This window comes from Mustelus asterias, chromosome 9 (genome assembly GCF_964213995.1).
Source record: "Mustelus asterias chromosome 9, sMusAst1.hap1.1, whole genome shotgun sequence".
Lineage (NCBI taxonomy): Eukaryota > Metazoa > Chordata > Chondrichthyes > Carcharhiniformes > Triakidae > Mustelus > Mustelus asterias.
The window spans coordinates 10,722,955-10,748,667 of NC_135809.1; the positions used below are offsets into that span (position 1 = coordinate 10,722,955).

Below are 25,713 nucleotides of genomic sequence, written 5' to 3' on the forward strand. Positions count from 1 at the left end.
TTATACCCCCGAGCTCCTCATTCCCGCTCTGACTCATTCACAAATTGTTTGACAATTGGTGGCACAGTGGTTGGCACTGCTGCCTCACAGCGCCAGGGACCCGGGTTCGATTCCTGGCTTGGGTCACTGTCTGTGCGGAGTCTGCACATTCTCCCCGTGTCTGCGTGGGTTTCCTCCGGGTGCTCCAGTTTCCTCCCACAGTCCAAAGATGCGCGGGTTAGGTACATTGGCCATGCTCAATTGCCCCTTGACGTCGGGGGACTAGCTAGGGTAAATCCGTGGGGTTACGGGGATAGGGCCTGGGTGGGATTGTGGTCGGTGCAGACTCAATGGGCCGAATGGCTTCCTTCTGCACTGTGGGGATTCTATGGATTGTGAAAAGTTTAATACTGGTAAACTCTGGACGATGATGCACATTGAGTGTTACCTTTTTGAAGAGTCTAGTCGAGTCCTCACTGATTTGCATGAAGCGCATGATAACATTGTTCAGGTAGATGTCACTCAAAGTTGCGTGATCTTTGCTTTCTCGCCTGACCTGGTTCAGTAGCAAATACCAGCAATTTACTGGGGACAGAAGATTCTGGTCCTTCCTAATTGAGAGAAAAGCAACACAGAAAACATTTCATTCAGCGATATCTCCACGTTTTATTTAGTATTCACTCGACAGTAAGTGCGTGTGAAAGATAGCTTTTTTCATCCTGGACTGCAGTGTTACAGCAGACATTTAATAATGAAGACATTTAACTTCCCTTGTTGGGAATCGAAAAAGCAGTAAAACCGTTCCCTGCAGCAACAAAATCATTCTATTGTGCGCTGGGATAGCGTGCATCATCAACTGCCGCTATTTAACTTCCATCCACATCAGACAGATATTGGGAAAGGCCAATGTTTTTTGATTCAGGGCCAAACCCAAAGAGGCTCATTTGGGAGCAGTTCTGATTCAACAACATCTTGCACTGATATCGTGACTTTAACATAGCAAAATGTCCCACGATGGCCTGTTCAACCAAACAATGCAAAGAGCGGAATGTTTGGAGCAGTGGGCAGCAGTTAGCTCAAATACTTGGGGTTGGAGTGGAGTCTTAAAAGGAGGAGAGAGAGGCGGGGAGGCACAGGGCTTTGAGCAGGGAAAGGTCAAGAGTGTTAGGAGCCAGATGGCGAAAGGCAAGGGATGGTGCAAGAGGTCGGAGGAATGGAAAGTTCACTGGAATGAGAGTGGAGCAGGGCAGGAGGTTATGGGAATTAGGAAGGGGGTGAAAGGCCATGAAGAAACACAAGGACAAGAATTTTAAACCATGCGGGGGTCGGGTGGGGGGTGATCTTACCATCTTACCAGCTCATCATGGCAATCATCTCCCCAGAGATAGGGGTGCATGCGTAATAGCGCCCTCTAGCAGTCTGCAGCCAGCTTCCCGGTGTTCCCGGTGTGAGGAGACTCCATCCACTCTCCCTCCTGGCAAGAATCACACTTTGCCTCATTTTCCTCCTAAGTGCCATAAGATAGTGTCTGGAAGCTTGCCCAAAAAAATGGGCATGGTTCCCTCCCATTTGCACACTCGTCCGGCTCTCAGAGGTTTTTTGGTAAGATTGCCCCCATAGTGCTTTGGGGATTAGTAGCCATTGAAGGAAATTTGAGAAGGAGCATGTGGAAATCTTTTAAGCTTTAGTTAATATTCCCTTCTTGAACTTCAATTTGTGCTAGATACAAAGATGTGACCGTATTCGTGGGCTAAATGCAGGGTTTTGCTTGTGCGGGTGACGTAGATATTGCGCAATCTAAAGTCAACGTAAAGAAGATTTCCGCTGAGGTGAAGTGGGTTTACAAAGTGCCGAAGGGGTTTCTGAGGTATGTTAGCCACATGTCGGTGGTGGGAGGTGCGCTGTCAGCGGTGGCACCTTTCAGAGGAGCAGGGGTCCTCCTGCCTGCCCTCTCAGGTGGGCATAAAACTTCCCATGGTACTTATCCAAAGTTGACACTGGAGCCAGAGACCCAGGGTAATGCTCTAGAGATCCGGGTTCGAATCCCACCACTGCAGATAGTGAAATTGGAATTCAATAAAAATCTGGAATTAAAAGTCTAATCATGACCATGAAACCATTGTTGATCGGTGTAAAAACCCATCTGGTTCACTAATGTCCTTTAGGGAAGGAAATCTGCCTTCCTTACCTGCTCTGGCCTACATGTGACTCCAGAGCCACATCAACATGGTTGACTCGAAACTGCCCTCTCAAGGGCAATTAGGGATGGGCAAATAATGCTGGCCTGGCATTCATGAATGTGAAAAAAAATTCTTATTTTGGTACAACTTGCATTCAGTTTTTTTTGAATGAAGTCAATTGTTTAGATGAATGTGCATAGGTGGCAGATATAGATACCACAAATACCATTCTCTAAAACTGAAGTCAGATCGAGAAAAGGAATGTCTCCCACGCTCCCAACTGCAAAGAATCAACAATGCTGACTTGTGCATTGACGATGCTGCTTTCTCTCCATCTCACTCCTTCGTGCCTGATGTGATTGGATACTGATATACCCTAAACTCGACATGCACTCAAGAACATCATTTGTGATTCATTTGATGATGCGTGGAATTTTATTACTGGTTGCACAGTTCCCGCATTTGTTTCCCAGCTGTGGAAAAAGCTAACTTCTCTTTTAATATATGCGATGGTATTAACTGCGAACTGCAATAAATGGCACAGACGCTCAACTTTACATTGGTTAGGGTTTCATCCTTTTAGCTCCGGCTCTCCAGACGTCAGCACCCCGATACCTAACCCAGTGGCCATTCTTCATGAACGTCTTTGAACAAAGATTGTTAGAGTCATAGAACCATAGAGGTTTATAGCATGGAAACAGGCCCTTCGACCCAACTTGTCCATGCCCCCCCCCTTTTTTAAACCACTAAGCTAGTCCCAATTGCCCGTGTTTGGCCCATATCCCCCTATACCCATCTTACCCATGTAACTGTCTAAATGCTTATTAAAAGACAAAGTTGCACCCACCTCTACTATTACCGCTGGCAGCTTGTTCCAGACACTCACCACCCTCTGTGTGAAAGAATTGCCCCTCTGGACCCTTTTGTATCTCTCCCCTCTCACTTAAACCTACGCCCTCTAGTTTTAGACTCCCCTACCTTTGGGAAAGGGTATAGGCTATCTAGCTGATCTATGCCCTTCAACAAGACGTCCCAACTCCTGTACTGAATGTTCTGATCAAGCATGTCCACCTGTGACTCTACTTTCAATGAGCTTTGAACATGTACCCCTAGATCTCTTTATTCTATAACTCTCCCCAACGCCCTACCATTAACTGAGTAAGTCCTGCCCTGGTTCAATTTTCCAAAATGCATCACCTCGCATTTATCTAAATTAAACTCCATCTGCCATTCGTCAGCCCACTGGCCCGATTGATCAAGATCCCGTTGTAATCCTAAATAACCTTCTTCACTCTTGGTGAGCGATTTAACCAGGAGTCCCCTCAAGGTGGGGCCCGAAACTTTTCCTTCCACTTTTCCATGTATCCATAGCTTGGATAACAATCTGGAGCAGGAATCCCTGGTCAATTTGTCCTCCTTGCCCAGGGACACAAGGCTCGATGTGGTGCCTTCACCATTACGATAGCTAATGGCGGCGGCACAGTGGCACAGTGGTTGGCACTGCTGCCTCACAGCACCAGGGATCCTGGTTCGATTCCCGGCTTGGGTCACTGTTTGTGTGGAGACTGCATGTTCTCCCCGTGTCTGCATGGGTTTCCTCTGGGTGCTCCGGTTTCCTCCCACATTCCGAAGACGTGCTGGTTAGGTGCATTGGCCGTGCTAAATTCTCCCTCAGTGTACCCGAACAGGCGCTAGAGTGTGGCAACTAGGGGATTTTTCACAGTAACTTCATTGCAGTGTTAATGTAAGCCTACTTGTGACACTAATAAATAAATCAAATCTCTGCAATGTAGAAGGAGGCCATTCAGCCCATTGAGTCAGCACCGACTCTCTGACAGACCGTCTTACCCAGGCCTTCTCCTTCACCCTATCCCCCTAACCCCACACATTTACTATGATTAATCCATCTAACCTACACATCTTTGGACGTTAAGGAGCAATTCGCCATGGCCAATCCGCCCTAACCCGCACTTCTTTGGAGTGTGGGAGGAAACCAGAGCACCCGGAGGAAACCCCCGCAGACACGGGGGGAAAGTGCAAACTCTGCACAGACAGACACCCAGGGTCGGAATTGAACCCGGGTCCCCGGCGCTGTGAGGCAACAGTGCTAACCACTGTGCCACCCTGGCCCGCCCCCCGCCCCACTTAGCTATTGGGAATGTATTTAAGAAGAAGTTAAATAAATACATGAGGGAGAAAGGAACAGAAGGTTATGTAGATTGAGCTGAATGAAAGGGTGTGGGAGAAGGTTCATGTGCAGTATAAACACTGGAAAAGACCTGTTGGGACTAAGTAACTGCTTCCTGCGCTGTAAACTTGATGTCGATCTGTGATAAAATATTGGACAGAATTAAAAATAGACAAAAGAGATGCTAAATTAGGTTGGCATTACTTCAAGTTTACAAGTCAGCTGGTCCAGATGGGCTGTACCCGAGGTCACTGAGGGAAGTGTTGGAGGTAGCAGAGGTTTGATCACAATCCAACAATCCTCTCTGGATGTGGCAGAGGACTGCAGAATGGGCAGTGTTATAGTCTTACTCCAAAAGGGAGGGGAATGAAACCTGGTAACTACCAGCCAGGATGTGGAGATGCCGGCGTTGGACTGGGGTGAACACGGTAAGAAGTCTCACAACACCAGGTTAAAGTCCAATAGGTTTATTTGGTAGCAAATACCATAAGCTTTCGGAGCACTGCTCCTTTGTCAGATGGAGTGGAAATGTGCTCTCAAACAGTGCAAACAGACAAAATCAAGTTGCAGAATACTGATTAGAATGCGAATCCTACAACCAGCCAGGTAACAGCTAGTGAGATTCTACAAGCCCAGGAGGCAAGCTGTGGGGGTTACTGATAATGTGACATAAATCCAACATCCCGGTTTAGGCCGTCCTCATGTGTGCGGAACTTGGCTATCAGTTTCTGCTCAGTGACTTTGCGCTGTCGTGTGTCGTGAAGGCCGCCTTGGAGAACGCTTACCTGAAGATCCAAGGCTGAATGCCCGTGACTGCTGAAGTGCTCCCCCACAGGAAGAGAACAGTCTTGCCTGGTGATTGTCTAGACTACCAGCCAAACCAGTCTAACCTCTCCCTTGCTACATCCTTTGTGACATTTTAATGATGTGAATACCCAGACCCTCAGATCTCCTCAGTCTCCACCTGTTTCTAGATTTTCACCATTTAGAAAATATCATTTTATCTTTATTGGCTTCCAAAGTGGATGATTTTCACAGGGGGTTTTCACGGTAACTTCATTGCAGTGTTAATGTAAGCCTATTTGTGGCACTAATAAATAAACTTAAACAATTTCACATTTGCCAACATTGAAATCCATCGACCACAGTTTCTATTTATTTATTAGTGTCAGGAATAGGCTTACAATGAAGTTACTGTGAAAATCCCCTAGTTGCCACACTCTGGCGCCTGTTCGGGTACACTGAGAGAGAATTTAGCATGGCCTATGCACCTAACCAGCACGTCTTTCAGACTTCTGGCCAAGATCAAGTGTAGTTTTGTTGTCCTGCACTTGGTTGAAGTCATGAGGTTACACAGAGGCCTCATTTGAAGCAATTTTTTAAAGCGGCATCTGGGCCTTTTGTCTAAGATGCAAATGAGATCAAGCCTTGGAGGAGGTGCAATGCCTGCTCCAATCAGCTTGGATCATGTAGATCAAGCCCAAGACAGGAAGTCTTGTCAGCTTGGATCTGGAATGTCTCACTTGCTGAGACTTTGAATTCGACTTTGACTGGACTTAATTGGATATAAACAAAAAAACCAGCACGCCTTTCGGACTGTGGGAGGAAACCGGAGCACCCGGAGGAAACCCACGCAGACACGGGGAGAACGTGCAGACTCTGCACAGACAGTGACCCAAGCCGGGAATCAAACCCGGATCCCTGGCGCTGTGAGGTAGCAGTGCTAACCGCTGGCCACCGGGCCCAACATCTCTTTGTAATCTGATGCTTTCAATCACACTGTTTACAATACTGCCTTTCTCATCACCAACTCTGAATCTGTGACTATCACTCCATCTAAGTTGTTGCTAAACATGGTGCCTAGATGATGCCACAACACAGATCCTAGCAGGAGTCACGCCTCTGTCACCATCCACTCAGTAAGAAGTCTCACAACACCAGGTTAAAGTCCAACAGGTTTATTTGGTAGTACAAGCCACAAGCTTTCGGAGCACTGCTCCTTCTCCAGGTGAGTGGGAGTTCTGTTCACAAACAGGGCATATAAAGACACAAACTCAATTTACAAAATAATGGTTGGAATGCGAGTCTTTCCAACTCGCATTCCAACTCGGAAGACTCGCATTCCAACCATTATTTTGTAAATTGAGTTTGTGTCTTTATATGCCCTGTTTGTGAACAGAATTCCCACTCACCCGATGAAGGAGCAGCGCTCTGAAAGCTTGTGGCTTGTGCTACCAAATAAACCTGTTGGACTTTAACCCGGTGTTGTGAGACTTCTTCCTGTGCTTACGCCAGTCCAACGCCGGCACCTCCTCATCATGACTATCTGTTCAGCCAGATTCCCAACCACTGCAATAATTCACCTCCAACTCCATAAGCTTTAACTTTGGCTTACACTCCTTACAAGGGATTTGATTTTTATGGGAGGTGGGCGTCGCTGGGTCGGCCCAGCATTTATTACCCACCCCTAATTGCTCTTGAGAAGGTGGTGGTGGGCTGTCTTCATGAACCGCTGCAGTCCCTGTGGTGTAGGTACACCCTCAGTGCTGTTGGGGAGGGAGTTCTAGAATTTTGTCCCAGCCACAGTGAAAGATATATTTTCAAGTCAGGGTGGTGAATGACTTGGAGGGAAACCTCACTGCTCGAGTTGGCGGTGAAGGCAGAGACTCTGAACTCTTTTTAAATGTATCTGGATCGGCACCTTAAGAATCCTAGAATCCCTACAGTACAGTAGGAGGCCATTCGGCCCATTGAGCCTGCAGCGACAATATTCCCACCCAGGACCTATCCCCGTAACCCTATCCTATTAATCCTACGATCCTACGAATCCCCCTGACACTAAGGACAATTTAGCACAGACAATCCACCCAACCCGCATACATTTGGACTTTGGAGGAAACCAGAGCACCCGGAGGAAACCCATGCAAACACAGGGGGAGAACATGCAAACTCCACACAGACAGTGACCCGAGGCTGGAATTGAACCTGGGTCTCTGGCGCTGTGAGGCAGCAGTGCTAACCACTGTGCCACCATGCTGCCCCCTGTTGGTACTGTAAGATTTCCACTCCATCTGACGAAGGAGCAGCGCTCCGAAAGCTAATGGCATTTGCTACTAAATAAACCTGTTGGACTTTAACCTGGTGTTGTTAAAACTCTTACTGTAAACCACACATGGGCTGGGTGCAGGATGGTGAGATTAGAAAGGGCAACTGGGTGTACTTGGGTTGGCATAGAAAAGATGGGCTGAATGGCCTCCTTCTGTGCTGTATCTTGTCTACAGTTCTAAGAAAAGGCATGTTGGTCTTGAAACGTCAACTCTGTTTCTCTCTTTCTATCCACTGACGCGGCTAGACCTGCAGAGTATTTCCAGCATTGACAATATTTTGCGTTTAAATTAAGCCAATATCTCCTTGTCCCTCGAGGTATTGGTCCAAATAAAACCACCCTCTGCTTCTCTGAATGGGGACACTCCCTGTTTCAATACCCTCGGGATGAAGCAACTCCTCAGCGTTTGATGTTGGCGAGCCGCATTTCACATTCTGGTTTGTCGAGTTTGAATATGCATCCAATTAACACCCAACTCCTTGTCAGACAGTTAAGTGTTTTTTTCCTGTTTATTTATAGACTTCATTTGCCCAGATTCTCACCTACTTAATGGAAACATATTCCTTCTGGGACAGCAAGGCTAATCAGACTATTGTAATGAAAAGCACAAGCCACTTCGTACCCCACACTGCGAGGGGAACATTGGCCATGAGGAGTTTGCTTTGCAGGCAAGCTGAAAGCTGCCTCTTGACATCCCCGGACAACCCTGTGCTATAAATCTCAGTGTCGCCATTTTAACCGACTTGACGAAAATGAAAGGTAGGTAGGGCCTGGGTGGGATTGTGGTCGGTGCAGACTCGATGGGCCGAATGGCCTCCTTCTGCACTGTAGGGTTTCTATGATTCTATGATTTCTATGAAAGCCAAGGGGCCAAGCTAGGGTAAATGCATGGGGTTATGGGGATAGCGCCTGGGTGGGACTGCGGTCGGTGCAGATTCAATGGGCAGAATGGCCTCCTTCTGCACTGTGGGATTCCATGATTCTATGATCATCGTTCCTGCAATGAGAAAACTGCAGAAGTGCTGGGTTCCCAAAGACTGGTGACCAAGGATTCGTAACAAAATATACTTTATCTACAGGCTGAGTAGTAACTCCATGCTTCTCCTCTGCTCCCTCTCCAAGAACTCCAGTGCTCCTATCACGTGACCCTTTAAGTAGCATCAACAAGTGACCATTCGGTCGACAAAAATAAAAAAGGATTCTAAAGCTTTTATTAGTGTCACAAGTAGGCTTACATTTACACTGCAATGAAGTTACTGTGAAAATCCCCGAGTCGCCACACTCCAGCGCCTGTTTGGGTACACTGGGGGAGAATTTAGCGCGGCCAATGCACCTAACTAGCACATCTTTCAGACTGTGGGAGGAAACCAGAGCATCCGGAGGAAACGCAGACACGGGAGAACATGCAGACTTCACACAGACAGTCACCCAAGCCGGGAATCGGGCCCAGGTCCCTGGCGCTGTGAGGCAGCAGTGCTAACCACTGTGCCACCGGGCTGCATTCTTGAATTCTGCCTCCAGGTTCACTTTGATTTGGTTTGATTTGATTTGTTATTGTCACATGTATCAGTATACAGTGAAAAGTATTGTCTCTTGCATGCTAAACAGACAAAGCATACCGTTCATAGAGAAGGAAAGGAGAGAGTGCAGAATGTAGTGTTACAGTCATAGCTAGGGTGTAGAGAAAGATCAACGTAATGCGAGGTTCAAAAGTCTGACAGCAGCCGGGAAGAAGCTGTTCTTGAGTCGGTTGGTACGTGACCTCAGACTTTTGTATCTTTTTCCCGACGGGAGAAGGTGGAAGAGAGAATGTCCGGGGTGCGTGGGGTCCTTAATTATGCTGGCTGCTTTTCTGAGATAGTTCAGCAGATATCAGTGCACAAAACACAACTGAGCTCGGCAGACCTAACAGACATGCCATGTTTATTCTTGAGATGTGGGAATCGCTGGCTAAGCCAGCATTTATTACCCATCCTTAATTGTCCTTGAGAAGGTGGTAGTGAGCTGACTTCATGAACCACTGCAGTCCACGTGCTGTTAGAAACATAATTCCAGGATTTTGACCCAGTGACAGTGAAGGATGGTGTGCGGATTGGAGGGGAACCTACACGTGGTGGTGTCGACTGCTGCCCTTGTTCTTGTAGATTGCACCTAAAACTGCAACAGGTCCGCAGCAGACACCAATTCCCTGGCCCTACACTCAACCCTGGAGCACCTAGATAACAAGGACACCTATGTCAGACTCCTATTTATTGACTACAGCTCAGCCTTCAACACCATTATCCCAACAAAACCCATCTCCAAACTCCTTGGCCTAGGGCTCAGCTCCTCCCTCTGCGACTAGATCCTGAACTTCCTAACCCACAGACTGCAATCAGTGAGGATAGGTAACAACACCTCCTCCACGATCATCCTCAACACCGGTGCCCCGCAAGACTGTGTTCTCAACCTCTCAGTGTACTCCTTATACACCTATGACTGTGTGGTCAAATTCCACTCCAACTCCATTTTCAAGTTTGCTGATGACACCACCATAGTGGGTTGGATCTTAAACAATGATGAGACAGAGTACAGGAAAGAGATAGGGAATCTGGTGAACTGGTGCAGCAACAATAATCTCTCCCTCAATGTCAACAAAACGAAGAACCATAAGACCATAAAATATAGGAGCACAATTAGGCCATTCGGTCCACCGGGTCTGCTCCCCCATTCAATCATGGCTGATATGATTCTCATCCCATTCTTCTGCCTTCTCCATGTAATCCTTGATCCCCTTATTGATTAAGAACCTATGTATCTCTGTCTTAAAGACGCTCAATGACCTGGCCTCCATAACCCTCTGTGGCAATGAGTTCCACAGATAGACATTGACTTCAGGAAGCGTAAAGGAGAACATGCCCCTGTCTACATCAATGGGGACGTAGTAGAAATGGTCGAGAGCTTCAAGTTTCTAGGTGTACAGATCACCAACAACCCGTCCTGGTCCCCCCACGCCGACACTATAGTTAAGAAAGCCCACCAACGCCTCTACTTTCTCAGGAGACGAAGGAAATTTGGCATGTCAGCTACAACTCACACCAATTTTTACAGGTGCACCATAGAAAGCATCCTATCTGGATGTATCACAGCTTGGTATGGCTCCTGCTCTGCCCAAGACCACAAGAAACTACAAAAGATTGTGAATGTAGCCCAATCCATCACACAAACCAGCCTCTTGTCCATTGAGGTGGATACTATTTTAAAAAGCATTTAGAGAGTTACATGGGTAAGATGAGTATAGAGGCATGTGGGCCAAACGCAGGCAATTGGGTTAAAAAAAGGGTGGCATGGACAAGTTGGGCCGAAGGGCCTCTTTCCAGGCCTGTTTCCATGCTGTAAATCTCTATGACTCTATGTGTAAGATTTTGAAATGAAAAACAGGATAGATCTCATTAACAAGCTAACAGCGTGTGAATATTTATCTGTTAGCGAGTGTAATATCATATGTTCAACATAGCGTTTGAGAGAGAAATGCAAAACAGCTACTGGATTCTAGATTTGGGTCAGGCTGACTTCAATGCAAATGAAACAGAGACTGTGCCACAGAAAATGGGCAAATCTATCAACTGGTAAAATGACAGAAGATCAATGTATCCTTTGTGTTACAGAACCAATTTCCACCTCTGAGGGAATGTGCTCCACTTGACAAATGGAGAAAGCCATGGACCACTAAAGAGGCAACACAAAACAAAAAGAAAAAACTTATAAAGATGCAAAAACAAGGCAAATATCTTGGTGAATGGGCGCGATAAAAAGGTCAGCGATAGTGACAAAACAAATAATAAAAACCACAGGAAGGAAAGAAACATCTCAACCAAATTCAAAATCAAGGAAAATATTTACAGATATAGTCGATAACGTTGATCCGCAACAACTGGGTTCTTTGAAAACTGATATTGCCAATGAAAATGGGCGGCACGGTGGCACAGTGGTTAGCACTGCTGCCTCACAGCGCCAGGGACCCGGGTTCGATTCCCGGCTTGGGTCACTGTCTGTGTGGAGTTTGCATGGTCTCCCTTGTGTCTGTGTGGGTTTCCTCCGGGTGCTCCGGTTTCCTCCCACAGTCCGAAAGATTTGTTTAGATGCATTGGCCGTGCTAAATTCTCTCTCAGTGTACCGGAACAGGCGGCGGAGTGTGGCGACTAGGAGAATTTCAGAGTAACTTCATTGCTGTGTTCATGTAAGCCTTACTTGTGACTAATAAATAAATAAACTTTAGGAAAGGGTGAAAATGCTGAATATGTCCTGTGCGTCAGTATTTCCAGTCGAAGATGAGGCCAGCTATCTTGAGGAAATTAGTAGTGAATCGGGGTCAGGGCTCAAAATTGAAGTAATGAAGAAGAGAACAGGACCAAGGACTGACAAACCCTCAGGGACCACAGTCTTAACAGAGGAGAGCTGAGAACATTGCAGATGAGGGGAGATCTTATAGAAACATATAAAATTATGAAGGGAATAGATAAGACAGAAGCAGGGAGGTTGTTTCCACTGGCGGGTGAAACTAGATCTAGGGGGCATGGCCTCAAAATAAGGGGGAGCAGATTTAGGACTGAGTTGAGGAGGAACTTCTTCACCACAAGGGTTGTGAATCTGTGGAATTCCCTGCCCGGTGAAGACTACGTCATTGAATGTTTTTAAGGCGACGATAGATAAATTTAAGGAATCAAGGGTTGTGGTGAGCGGGCGGGTAAGTGGAGCTGAGTCCACAAAAAGATCAGCCATGATCTTATTGAATGGCGGAGCAGGCTCGAGGGGCCAGATGGCCTACTCCTGCGCCTAGTTCTTATGTTCTTATCGATGGCCCAATTCTCATATTCCAAAAGCTCTCTGATCTTAGGAACCATTCCTTTAGCTTGGAATGTCACTGTGCTATTTAAAGCAACGTGACAGAGGCAAACCAGGGAATTAAAAAGCAGGGAAATAGAGAGAGCCTACAATTCAGGACAGGGTGAAAATTTCAGCTGTTCAGCACTGACTTGTAAAGAGTGGGTGATGCCTGACAAACCCGAATGATATGTTTTAAGAGGTGTCTTAAGTGGTGTGTGGTAGCGTGGCCCCTTTAAGGGGCAATCCCTGAGGACCATGCGATTGGACCGGACCCTATGGAGAGGCAGCGCAGGAAGCTGAGCCAATTGGGAGCAAGCGTGCGTGTACAATGCCGGGAGGAACCTCAGTTGGAGTCCGGGAGCAGAAGACTGTATTCATCTCTTTAGTTGTGTCTGACCATTGCTTCTATGTATATATTGATATTGTTGTAATAAATCCTTCCTCACTTGGAAGTCACAACAAGCCACCCTCAAGTTATTAGATAGTGGATTGGGGGAACGTTGATGGATGGTATTGATCTGGACTTCCTGAAGATACTGAAGTTCCTCGTAATAGACTATTGTCTAAAGTTAAAGATTGACCTAGTTAGGAAAATTGCTTAGTGCGGGTAGACAGAGGATAGGGATGATGGACAGGCAATCTAATTGACAGGGTGTCCCGCAAGAATCGGTGTTGGGGCCACAACTATTCATCACGCTTAGCAATAATTTTGATGATGGAGTAGTAAGTCACATATCCAAATGCACCAATAACATCAGAAACGGCAGCACTGTGAGCAGCTATGATGGAAGCGTAAAATTACAAAGGTAGATGGCCACATCAATTCAATGGGCAAAACTGTGGATCAATGCAGGCAAATGAGAGACTATTGTGTACTCCAAAAGAATAAAACAGGGTATGCTTTGTTTGTGTAGCACAAGAAACAATACTTGTTTCTTCAAAACGTAGAGTCATTAGGAACTGGTGAGTTATTAAAAGTTAGTAAGCTAGTAAGAGGATTTTTGGATCAAGTTATAACATCATTACTAAATGGTGAACAGCTAAGAACAACTGAAGTACAGAGAGAGTTGGGGGTCCAGGTGTACAGATGATTAAAACCTCATGAACAGGTGCAGAAGGCACTCAAAAAGAGTACTGGAATCCTGACCATTAATTTTAAAGTTTATTTATTAGTGTCACAAGTAGGCTTACATTAACACTGCAATGAAGTTACTGTGAAAATCCCCTGGTCGCCACACTCCGGCGCTTCCTCGGGTACACTGAGGGGGACTTTAGCACGGCCAATACACCTACCTAACAAGCACGTCTTTCAGACTGTGGGTGGAAACCGGAGCACCCGGAGGAAACCCACGCAGACACGGGGAGAATGTGCAAACTCCACACAGGCAATGACCCAAGTTGGAAATTGAACCCGGGACCCTGGTGCTGTGAGGCAGCAGTGCTAACCACTGTGCCACCGTCAAGAGGACTGGAATAAACGGGGCCATTACGCTTCTCCTTCAATGCAACCACCTCACGTGGTAGCAAGTTCCACTTTCTAACTATCCTGTGGATCAAGGCTTTTTTCCTGAATCCTTTATTGGTTGACTCTGAGCTTCCTTCCTTCTGAAGACTCCTGTTTTTGATCTGAATGGTGCAATGATAGAATCCCTACCTCTGGGTGAGAAGCTCTGGGCTTCAGTCCCACTTCAGGACTAGGTGGACACAGAAGGTATGTTCGTAATGTAGCCAAGCAGGGTGATTATCAGCCAGTAAATCCTGCCAACATATCTGATGGCAGGGGTCAGAGCGGGCGAAATTCCTGGTAAGCCATACTGTGGAAGGCAGTAGCAAACCACTGCAATAATCATGAACCAATCCAATGCAAGTCTATGATCGTCAGTGCCCTCTCAGGGCATGTTTTTTTAAAATTCATTCGTGGGACATGGGCGTCGCTGGGTGGCCAGCATTTATTGCCCATCCCTCATTGCCCTTGAGAAGGTGGGGGTGAGCTGCCTTCTTGAATCGTTGCAGTCCATGTTCTGTGGGTGGACCCACAATGCCGTTAGGGAAGGAATTCCAGGATTTTGACCCAGCGACTGCGAAGGAACGGAGATATATTTCCAAGTCAGGATGGTGAGTGGCTTGGAGGGGAACTTGCAGGTGGTGGTGTTCCCATGTATCTGCTGCCCTTGTCCTTCCAGATGAAAGTGGTCATGGGTTTGGAAGGTGCTGTCTAAGGATCGGTGGTACCTGAAGGGAGCAGTTTTGGATCATTTTTGGTCAATTTACTGCATAAATGCGAGTTGTTGTGGATGGAGTAGGAGTTTATTGATTATCAATGTACTGACAGTTACAAAACTCCACTGATTAATTCATTTCTGATCTACTGTGGTACGCATTGGCCTTGTTGGCCCTGTCAGCTAATTGGAGATTCAAGACTTTAGGCAAGGCACAAAGGATTCGCATTATCTTTCTCTCAATTTCCTTTTCTCTAATTAAAACATGATTTAAGTCTTTTAACATGTCTGACATGAATTTCGATACAACACAGGCTCTTAATCACAGTCCCAGAGACAACACGAATATAAAACTGATAACGCCTTTGAACAAGACGGGAGATCAAAAGGATTCTCCCTCCCTCTGGATAAGTGGGATCAATTTCCAGTGAAACCAGTTATGCCAATTAGCATATTTAAAATCATTCTGCATCAGTGTTCCGTAAAGAGGACGCAAATTTGAATATAGAGGCTTAAGTCACAGCGTCACAGAATTATTACACTGCAGAAGGAGGCCATTCGGCCCATCATGTCTGCACCAGCTCTCCAAACGAGTATCGTGACTTAGTGCCACTCCCCTGCCTCTCCCCCATACCCCTGCACATTGTTTCTGCTCAACTAATCATCTAATGCCCTCTTGAATGCCTCGATAGAACCTGCCTCCACCACACTTCCAGACAGTGCATTCCAGACCCGCACCAGTCGCTGTGTGAAAAAGGTTTTTCTCACATTGCATTTGCTTCTTTTGAAAAATCACTTTCAATCTGTGCCCTATTGTTCTTGATCCTTTTACGAGCAGGGACAGTTTCGCCCTACCTACTCTGGCTGACATTGGAGGTCTTGTGGCGCAGTGGGTAGTGTCCCTGCCTCTGTTGGACTTTAACCTGGTGTTGTGAGACTTCTTACTGTGTTCACCCCAGTCCACCGCCGGCATCTCCACATCTGAGTTATAGAGGCTCAGGGCACAGGTCCCACCCCAGGACTTGATGGCCGAGCCAAGTGCATTCCTAACGCGGTCAAATAGGTTGAGTGTCAACCTCAAAATCCTTCCTAACACGCCAATGGCTGGCTGTAAGAGCAGGAGAGATGCCCATGCTTGATGTTGTTGTGAAGTTGAGTTTGTAAAGATATAAAGAATGTTTGTAAAGATATAAAAGAATTGTAAAAAAAAAATGCGAGAGGGAAAGAAAGAAGTGCGTGGTCCCTTGAAAAGCGGATTTTGAGTTCAGTGCTTGGATGCAGAGTGCACACAGACACTGAGTTGCGACATTTGTTTCGAGGGGCCAAGCATCAGGGTTACCTTGGTAACAAGGCTTTTACATTTTAATAGCCTCTCAATTTAAAAAAGACAATCAGCTATTAAGAGCCTATCAGATTTGAATTTTCTGTTGTTGACAACTTCAGACCAATCGTGGTGTAAGAAAATGGCGAGGTCACCGCCAGTATAAAGACCAGGGCAGCAGCCACCTCAGATGAACATCTCGAGAGTCAGAGCCAGGGCCAGATCAATTGAAGCAGTTAAAGGTAGTTAAGGGCAGTTAGTTCTTAATCCTGCCAGCTTCCACTATGTCTTAAGCGAACTCACCATTTAACCAGTGAAAAGTACCAAATCAGATAGCGCTTACAGATAGCGGACAACTATACAAGAACTCTAAAGCTTTTCCAAGCCATCGAACCTGGTTGTATATAGTTTTTTTGAGACTGATTAAGATTCTGTTATTACTGTTTTAGTACTGAATGGTCCTTGTCTTTATTTGAACAGCATTTCAGTTGAACCATCCTTTAATTAAAATGTTACTGGTTTAGTTAAAGTTCTTGGTTGTTTGAAGAAAATAACTTGTTAATTATTCACTTAAAGTGAGTGTCAGGTCTTCATATTAATGAACCTCTAAATGTTACTGAAGAACAGTTAACACCTTCCCAAACCAGATTACGAAGTGAGGTGAAAGGAGATTAACCTCTGCGTCGTAACAATGTGGAGTGGCGCTCTTCAAGCTATAAGATCCTTGGCGACAGACTAGCGTGAAAGCTGAGGAGGCAAAGCTGCTTCCCCGACTTCCTGGCTGTGGCCGTTCGCTGGACACATCCTGCAGGAACTCGACACGGATTGAGTCAACTCCCCACCTGGCCAGGAACAGCCACGGCCTGTGGAAACTTGGTGTGGGAGAGCTCGAGAGTAATTACGGTCGTCAGTGGAAATCATCAATGCGGAAAGTAAATTTCGAAACATTCAACACTTGATGCTGGAGCAGATAATGTGAGCGTCAGATTCCCCGGTGTTTAAAACACTAATGAGAGGGCACCATATTCATGCTTCCCCCCGCCAGTACCAGGACTCAATTTCCTCAGTAATATGGCAAAGGGATAGGGACAATAGGCTAACTATTGCATCCATTTATCTAAGGGCAGCACGGTGGCAAGCACTGCTGCCTCACAGAGTCAGGGACCCGGGTTCAATTCTGCACTCGAGTCACACTGTCTGTGTGGAGTTTGCACATTCCCCCCATGTCCGCGTGGGTTTCCTCCGGGTGCTCCAGTTTCCTCCCACACTCCAAAGCATGCAGGTTAGTTGATTGGCCATGTTAAATTGCCCCTTAATGTCAGGGGGATTAGCAGGGTAAATACATGGGGTTACGGGGATAGGGTCTGGCTGGGATTGTGGTCGGTGCAGACACGATGGGCCGAATGGCCTCCTTCTGCATTGTAGGGATTCTATGATTCTATGTCTGAAGGTATAACACGAGGAGGTGAAACAGGCTGAGTAAGATTGTGACAATGCAACTCTATAGAAATTTATTTTTGAAACCCACTCTCTTACTGATCCTGCCAGGAAAAAGTCAAAGAACTTGAGACAAAAATAAACCTTCAAAATCCACTCAAAGTGTAAAGAACCCATCTCAGCTGAAGTCGAGGCCACCGGGAGTTCAACTGCATTAGGAGAGAACTCGAAAATTCATCCTTCCCAATTAAGTCAAAAAACTTCAATTCAGCTTTTACCATGGTAACGTAAAGGGTACCTGAGCAGGGGCAAGCATTTAGAAACAAAGAGGGCTGGGGAACCTCAACAAGGAGATGAGGAAAAAAAAAGAGTTGCCCATTTAACATTCACACAAACTGCCCCTGAACCTGATGTCAGCTGGGAACCAAATCAACAGTGCAGCATAGGGTAGTGAATGTAGCCCAGTCCATCACACAAACCAGCCTCCCATCCATTGACTCTGTCTACACTTCCCGCTGCCTCGGCAAAGCAGCCAGCATAATTAAGGACCCCACACGCCCCGGACATTCTCTCTTCCACCTTCTTCAGTCGGGAAAAGGATACAAAAGTCTGAGGTCACGTATCAACCGACTCAAGGACAGCTTCTTCCTTGCTGCCACCAGACTTTTGAATGGACCTACCTCGCACTAAGTACACCCTAGCTATGAGTGTAACACTACATTCTGCACCCTCTCCTTTCCTTCTCAATGAATGGTATGCTTTGTCTGTATAGCACACAAGAAACAATACTTTTCACTGTATGTTAATACATGTGACAATGATAAATCAAATCAGGTCAAACAGAGATCAGTAGATATTACAGAATAATCACTGCAGAGAAAGCGACTATTCATAGAGTTATAGGGCAAAGTTTTCCTGTCCCACCAACCACGGGAATCGTAGCGGGCGGGACACAGATCATGCAAAGGTCCGTTGACCACGGGCAGGATTTTCCCACCTTGAGGCGAGCACGTCCGGAAAATCCTGCCCATGGAGTTTTTACAGCATAGAAAGAGGCCCTTTGGCCCATCATGTCTGCACTGGCTATCAAGCACCAATCTATTCTAACCCCATTTGGTCCATAACCAGGGATCCGGGATCAATTCCGGCCTTGGGTGACTGTGTGGAGTTTGCACGTTCTCCCCGTGTTTGCGTGGGTTTCCTCCCACACTCCAAAGATGTTCAGATTCTGCAGGTTAGGTGGATTGGCCATGATAACTTGCCTCTTCGTGTCTAAAGATGTATAGATTAGGGGGATTAGTGGGGTAAATACATGGGGTTACAGGAATAGGACGGGGGTGAGGGCCTGGGTAAGATATTCTGTCAACAGAGAGTCAGTGCAGATTCAATGGACCGAATGGCCTCCTTCTGCACAGTAGGGATTCTATGCAACCATCAACAACGTAATAGTTCACCAGCCTTGCTTTTGAATTGGGTGTAGCCTCTGCAAAGAGTTGGCGCTGACACAATGGGCCTCCAACTGTGCTGCCCAATTGGACCAAACACGGTGTTAAGTGTCACTAAATCCTGACTTGCTGGAATTGTGCGACAGAGGGTGGCAGTGCCAGCGGGTCGTCTGGTTATTTCCCCCTGGTGAAACAACTGCCCCATTTCTCACCGGGTGTGTCCAGGTGGCAGGAAGGGTGGGGAAATCTGGCTAGTTTCGTTGTTGCAGGCTTTCAGCTCGCTTCCTGGGACCTGTGCATTGGCAATCAGAGGAAAACTTTGTGCAGAGTGAAAAGGAGTCTTTGCTCCAACGTAGCACAAACCCCTGACTCTTACCAAACATGCTCCCAGAAGGGACATATGCAACTTTGGTACAACATTTCAGAACAGTACTTTCACTCCACTTGGTGAGTGCTTCCACCTACTCACACAGTGAGCCTGATTAGGAAAACGACTTGACACGTATGCTTGTATAAAGAAATGTATTTCTCTTAAAATAGAATAAAGTACCCATAAATCATTTAGAAAGCTCTTAGTCAAAGTAGCCTTTCTACAGCAAGTGTAAGATTTTATATTTAAAAGGCACTCCAAACTTCAGCAAAACTTTGAGTCATCTCAACAACTTCAACCCAGTAAAGCATCCTGAGGCTCATTCTGGGGGCAATCTTGCCTCCGAGTTAGAGGCTTGTAGGTTCAAGTCTCACCCCAGAGACGCGAGCACTTTCCCAGGGCAGCCTTTCAGATGGGCGGCACGGTGGCACAGTGGTTAGCACTGCTACCTAACAGCGCCAGGGACCCGGGTTCGATTCCGGCCTCGGGTGACTGTCGGTGTGGAATTTGCACGTTCTCCCCTGGATCTGTGTGGATTTCCTCCCACTAATGGCCCCTTAGTGTCCAAAGATGTGTCGATTAGGTGGATTGGCCGTGGTAAATGCACGGAGTTACGGGAATAAGGTGGAGGGGAGGGCCTTGGGTGGGATGTTCTTTCAGGGAGTTGGTGCAGATTCGATGGGCCAAATGGCCCCTTTCTACACCACAGGGGTTCGATAGTCTCTGAGATATTAAACCAAGTTCCTGTCAGATCCCTGGGGTGAAGGTAAAAGATCCGCTGGCATTATTCTGTGAAGAAAGCCTACTTCCTGTTCTCCCTGTTGTCCCACCATATAACTGACATCACTAAAGTAGATTACCTGGTCACTATCATACTGGTTGCGGGAACTTGCTGTGCACAAACTGATGCTGCCTGCCCTGTTTTACAATAATGACGACACTTCAGAAGTGTTTTATTGGCTGCATGGTGCTTTGGAACATCTTGAGGTTGTGAAGTGAGTTTTATAGATGTAGTTTATTTATCTCTTTTGTTTGCAATTCTCCCCATTTGTAATCCACAAACGTAGCTCAGTCCATCACACAAACCAACCTCCCATCCATTGACTCTGTCTACACTTCCCGCTGCCTCGGAAAACTAGTCAGCTCACTTGTGTTGTGTGCACTGGTATCTGCTGAATGTTATGGTGTGACAAGTGCTCATCCAGGTACTTTTTAAAGGATGTGAGACAACCCACCTCCACCACCCTCCCAGGCAGTGCATTCCAGACCGTCACCACCCGCTGAGTAAAAACGTTTTTCCTCAAATCTCCCCTACATTTTGCATCCTCTCCCTTCCTTCTCCCCTATGTAGTCTATGAATGGTATGCTTTGTCTGTATAGCACGAAACAAAGAATACTTTTCGCTGTATCCCAATACATGTGACATTAATAAATCAAATGAAATCTCAGAGGGCGGCACGGTGGCACAGTGGTTAGCACTGCTGCCTCACAGCACCAGGGACCCCTGTCTGTGTGGAGTTTGCATTCTCCCCGTGTCTGCGTTGGTTTCCTCCGGGTGCTCTGGTTCCCTCCCACAGTTCAAAGATGTGTGGGTTAGGTGGATTGGCCATGCTAAATTGTCCCTTAGTGTCCCAAGAAGTGTAGGTTAGGGGGCATTAGCGGGGTAAATACTTGGGGTTATGGGGAACAGGTCTGGGTGGGATTGCTCCTTTGTGTCAGGGGGATTACGTGGGATTACAAGGATAAGGCCTGGGTGGGATTGTTGTCAGCATAGACTCGATGGACATCTTTGGACTGTGGGAGGAAATCGGAGGAAACACACGCGGATACGGGGAGAATGTGCAAACTCCACACAGACAGTGACTCAAGGCCGGAATTGAACCCCGGTCCCTGGCGCTGTGAGGCAGCAGTGCTAACCACTGCGCCACCGTGCCGCTTGTACCGCTGGCAGGGCAGATAGTTTATTCGTCATGTCGGACAGCCCAAAGTTCAACGCAACCACCAAAACCGCTTCACCCTTAATGCCCAAGATTGGCGGCTTCATCAGAAAAGAAATGTAATAGGATTTGTCGGATCTAAGCTTCCTTCTGCGGCAGTGGTGGCTGCTGCCCAGGAGAGCTGCTCTGCTTCTGTGAGAACGATTCAGAGTCAGTTAATTCCACAATCCCCAAGTCAAATTTGCTGAGCGTAAAAGCCAATCAGCCTCGACTGTAAAACTACGAAACATAATGCTCACTCACGCTCCCCAAACAAGCGGCCTTTTCAGTTACAGAGCCGGCTATCGCGGTACAAGTCTGGTAAACGGACCTGGGTAAAGGATTTGCGTTAGGCGGAGATTGTTTGCCTTCGAGCACAGGTGGTTTGAAGGGTGGGGTAGGGGGGGTTGCTGGAGGAATGGGATGGGGTGTGGAGGGGGAACGGGAAAAACGCTTTCTCAGTAGCAATGTTCGAAATTGTGACGGGTTTTTGCGGAGGAACCTGAGGAATTAAGATAATTTGGTGCAACAAAATTGGGGCGGCACGGTGGCACAGTGGTTAGCACTGCTGCCTCACAGCGCCAGGGAGCCGGGTTCAACTCCTGGCTTGGGTCACTGTCTGTGTGGAGTTTGCACGTTCTCCCCGTGTCTGCGTGGGTTTCCTCCGGGTGCTCCGGTTTCCTCCCACAGTCCAAAGATGTGTGGGTTAGGTTGGTTGGCCATGTTAAATTGACCCTACTGTCAGGGGGACTAGCTGGGGTAAAATGCATGGGGATAGGGCCTGGATGAAATTGTGGTCAGTGGAGACTCGATGGGCCGAATAGCCTCCTTCTGCACTGTATGATTCTACGATTCTAAAAAAAAAAGTGAGGAGACAGGAGGAATCTTTTTGGATTCGGTGAGTTTTGAAGTGGAATGCAGGAGGTGGGATTTTTCGGCCCTTCCCGCGGATGGGATGTACTGGTCACCACCCCCGCCTCTCCCACCCCTCCTTCCACCCCACATAATTCTCCCACCCCTCCTTCCTGGAGTAGAGTGGGCAGGCCTTACAAAACAGCGTAAACATTGGCGGGACTGGAAGAACCCACCGGCGGCCAATGTTCAAGACACTTCCGCCACTCGAAAACCCGCTGCTCAAAGGGGGCGGTGGGGGAATCCTGTCCTATGGTCTGAAAAGGCGGTGGAAGCTGATTCAATTGTAACTTTCAAAAGGGAATGGGATTGTCATATGAGAATTAGGATTATCGATTAGGATTATATTCACTGGAGTTTAGAAGAGTGAGAGGGGATCTCCTAGAAACTTACAAAATTCTAACAGGGTTAGACAGGGTAGATTCAGAAAGAATGTTCCCAATGGTGGGGGGAGTCCAGAACCAGGGGGTCATAGTTTGAGGATAAGGGGTAAACCTTTTAGAACTGAGGGGAGGAGAAATTTCTTCACCCAGAGGGTGGTGAATGTGTGGAATTCACTACCACAGAAAGTAGTTGAGGCCAAAACGTTGAGTGATTTCAAGAATTAGATATGGGTCCAGGGGCTAAAGGGATCAAGGCATGTGGAAGGAAAGGGGGATCAGGATATTGAATTTGATGATCAGCCATGATCAAAATGAATGGTGGAGTAGGCTCGAAGGGCCGAATGGCCTCCTCCTGCTTCTAGTTTCTATGTACACATGAAAAGGAGAATAAAACTGCAGAGATATCTAGAAAGAGCGGCAGAGTGTTATTAATTGGACAACTCTTTCAAAGAGATGGCACAGGTACGCTGGACTGACCGATTCTACATTAGAAAGAAAAAGCAGTTGAATTCACATCGTGACTTCCACATCATAGAATACTCCAATCGCTTTCCAGCTAATGATGTCCCCTTGAACTACTGTCCCTTGTGCAATGTGGGTAACACAACAGCAATGTGATCATAAGCAGATCATCTGCTCCTGTTTTTAAATCGATTGAGAGATGAATGTTGGCTGGGACACAGGGGATAATTCCCATACTCTTACAAAGAACAAAGAACAAAGAACAATACAGCACAGGAACAGGCCCTTCGGCCCTCCAAGCCCACGCCGCTCCCCGGTCCAGGATTGAATCCTGAATCCAGGATCCCCGCCCAATTTTCCAGCCTATCTACATCCTAATATCCTATCCACCGAGCTGTCCCTCACAGCTACGATGCTTTGTTCATCACAGCCTATTAGCTCACCCCCACCCCCCCATTCCTCTTCTCTGAGATAGTCCATGGGATTTGCCAAATGGCAGGCAATGACCATCACCAATAAGAGACCTCTAACCACCACCCTTTGACATTCAATGATGCTACCACCCCCACTGTCAACATCCTTGGCGTTACCATTGACCAGAAACTCAACTGGACTCACCACATAAACACAGTGACTACAAGAGCAGTTCAGAGGCTAGAAATTCTGCGGCGAGTAACTCACCTCCTGACTCCCCAAACCCTATCCACCATCTACAAGGTACAAGTCAGGAGTGTGATGGAACGCTGTCCACTTGCCTGGATTGGTGCAGATCCAACAACACTCAAGAAGCTTGACACCATCTAGGACAAAGCAGCCCCGCTGGCACCACATCCATAAACATCCACTCCCTCCACCACCGATGCTCAGTTGCAGCAGTGTGTACTATCTCCAAGATGCACCTCAGCAGCTCACCAAAGCTCCATAGATAGCACCTTCCAAACCCACGACCATTTCCATCTAGAAGGACAAGGGCAGCAGATACATGGGAACACCACCACTTGCAAGTTCCCCTCCATGCCACTCACCATCCTGACTTGGAAATATATCGCCGTTCCTTCGCAGTCACAGGGTCAAAATCCTGGAATTCCCTTCCTAACAGCATTGTGGGTCAACTCACAGCACGTGGACTGCAGCGATTCAAGAAGGCAGCTCACCACCACCTTCTCCAGGGCAACTAGAGATGGGCAATAAATGCTGGCCAGCCAGCGACGCCCATATCGCACAAATTAACATTCTATTAATAGGATGGAGGGTTACAGATAGGTCTAGAAGGTGGGGATGTGTTCGGCACAACTTGTGGGCCGAAGGGCCTGTTTGTGCTGTAGTTTTTCTATGTTTCTATGTTTCTATGAATGAATAACATTTTCCACGTCTGCCTGAGAGAACGGACATTTTAATGCCTCACCTGACAGTGCAGCACTCTCTCTATACCATACCACGCATCATGGTAGATTTTTGAGTTCCAGGTCTCCATTGTGGGACTTGAACCCACAAACCTATGACTCAAGAGTCAACTACCCAGTTACTTAAAAAAAAGCACTAAAGTTTGTTGCTAAATTTGCATCGGTTCCCGAACAATTTAGAAATTAACAGACAAATTAGCCAGATTTCCAATAGCTTCAATGCATCAGCAACCACCCTTCAGTGTTCAGGGTGGCACGGTGGTTAGCACTGCTGCCTCACAGCTCCAGGGACCTGGGTTCGATTCCTGGCTTGGGTCACTGTCTGTGCGGTGTCTGCACATTCTCCCCGTGTCTGCGTGGGTTTCCTCCGGGTGCTCCGGTTTCCTCCCACAGTCCAAAGATGTGCGGGTTAGGTGAATTGGCCGTGCTAAATTGCCCCTTAGTGTCCCGGAATGTGTAGGTTAGAGGGATTAGCAGGGTGGGGTTACGGGGATAGGGCCTGGGTGGGATTGTGGCCGGTGCAGACTCGATGGGCTGAGTGACCTCCTTCTGCACTGCAGGGATTCTATGAGTGTTACATTACCAGCAGGAAAGTAGTTGCCACCTTGAAAGAAGTCACGAAACTGCTGTGTGATTAACAGCGACAGCACACACTGAATGCTTGACTCTCTCATTGTTAAAGACTCTCAGCTGGTGCACCGGTGAGCAGAGGAAAGGATAAATCAGGGTGATTTTAACCCCCGGACCTCACACGAGGGGGGGAAGCGTTCTTACTTGTACTGCTGATGGTCCTTGGTGCTGCGCGTTTTAGCCATGAATCTTTCGGCCAGCTTTTCCAAATTTCGGGAATACTCCATCTCGATTTCAGACTTCTTGCGGAAGAAATCCTGGAGGTCTTGGAGGAGCTGAACCCTCATCTCCGTCTGCTGCTCCAAGCATTTCAGTTGTTCGACTAACTGAGTGCGGATTTCTGAAAGAAAACATGCAGGGAACCGGTTAACCGGTACTTTTTTTGTGCGAATCTAAACAGATAGTGGCACCGATCGGTACTTTGAGCACCTTAACCATTTACAGGGATCAAGGTTCTAAAGTTCCAGAGTAGGCAGTTACTGTCGCTGTGAAAGAAAAGACACAGAGAACATGCTTCGTTTATACAAAAGGAGTCAAAACAACTGAACAATTCTTGCACGAAATGCAATGCCCCTTCCAACTCATGCTGTTCCTTTTGAGCACCCGGTCTCAGCGTGAAGTTATAATAAAACAAATCTCTCAACTGGTACCATGCTCAGATGCTAATAAACTGCAAAATATCCTTTCACAGCAGCCCACAGAAGTGCCCGCAGTTGATAACCCCACTCAAGTACCCTGGGAAGCAACTTTAGATTGGTGACAATTATTCACTTTGCAGGAACATTGATAACAGATTATTAAACATTAATTGTCTTGGCACAAGGGGGTTAGAGAAC

General features: G+C 47.0%; 1 protein-coding gene across 1 annotated transcript in view; it reads right to left on the reverse strand.

Moving 5' to 3' along the window:
• Window positions 1–25,713, reverse strand: part of LOC144498489 (SLIT-ROBO Rho GTPase-activating protein 1) — a 176,082-nt gene that overhangs the window by 59,728 nt on the left and 90,641 nt on the right. The window contains exons 2-3 of the mRNA XM_078219680.1: window positions 25,022–25,217; window positions 428–590 (exon numbers count right to left, since the gene is read on the reverse strand). Coding sequence (XP_078075806.1) covers window positions 428–590; window positions 25,022–25,217 — 359 coding nt within the window. The remainder of the gene's footprint in view (window positions 1–427; window positions 591–25,021; window positions 25,218–25,713) is intronic.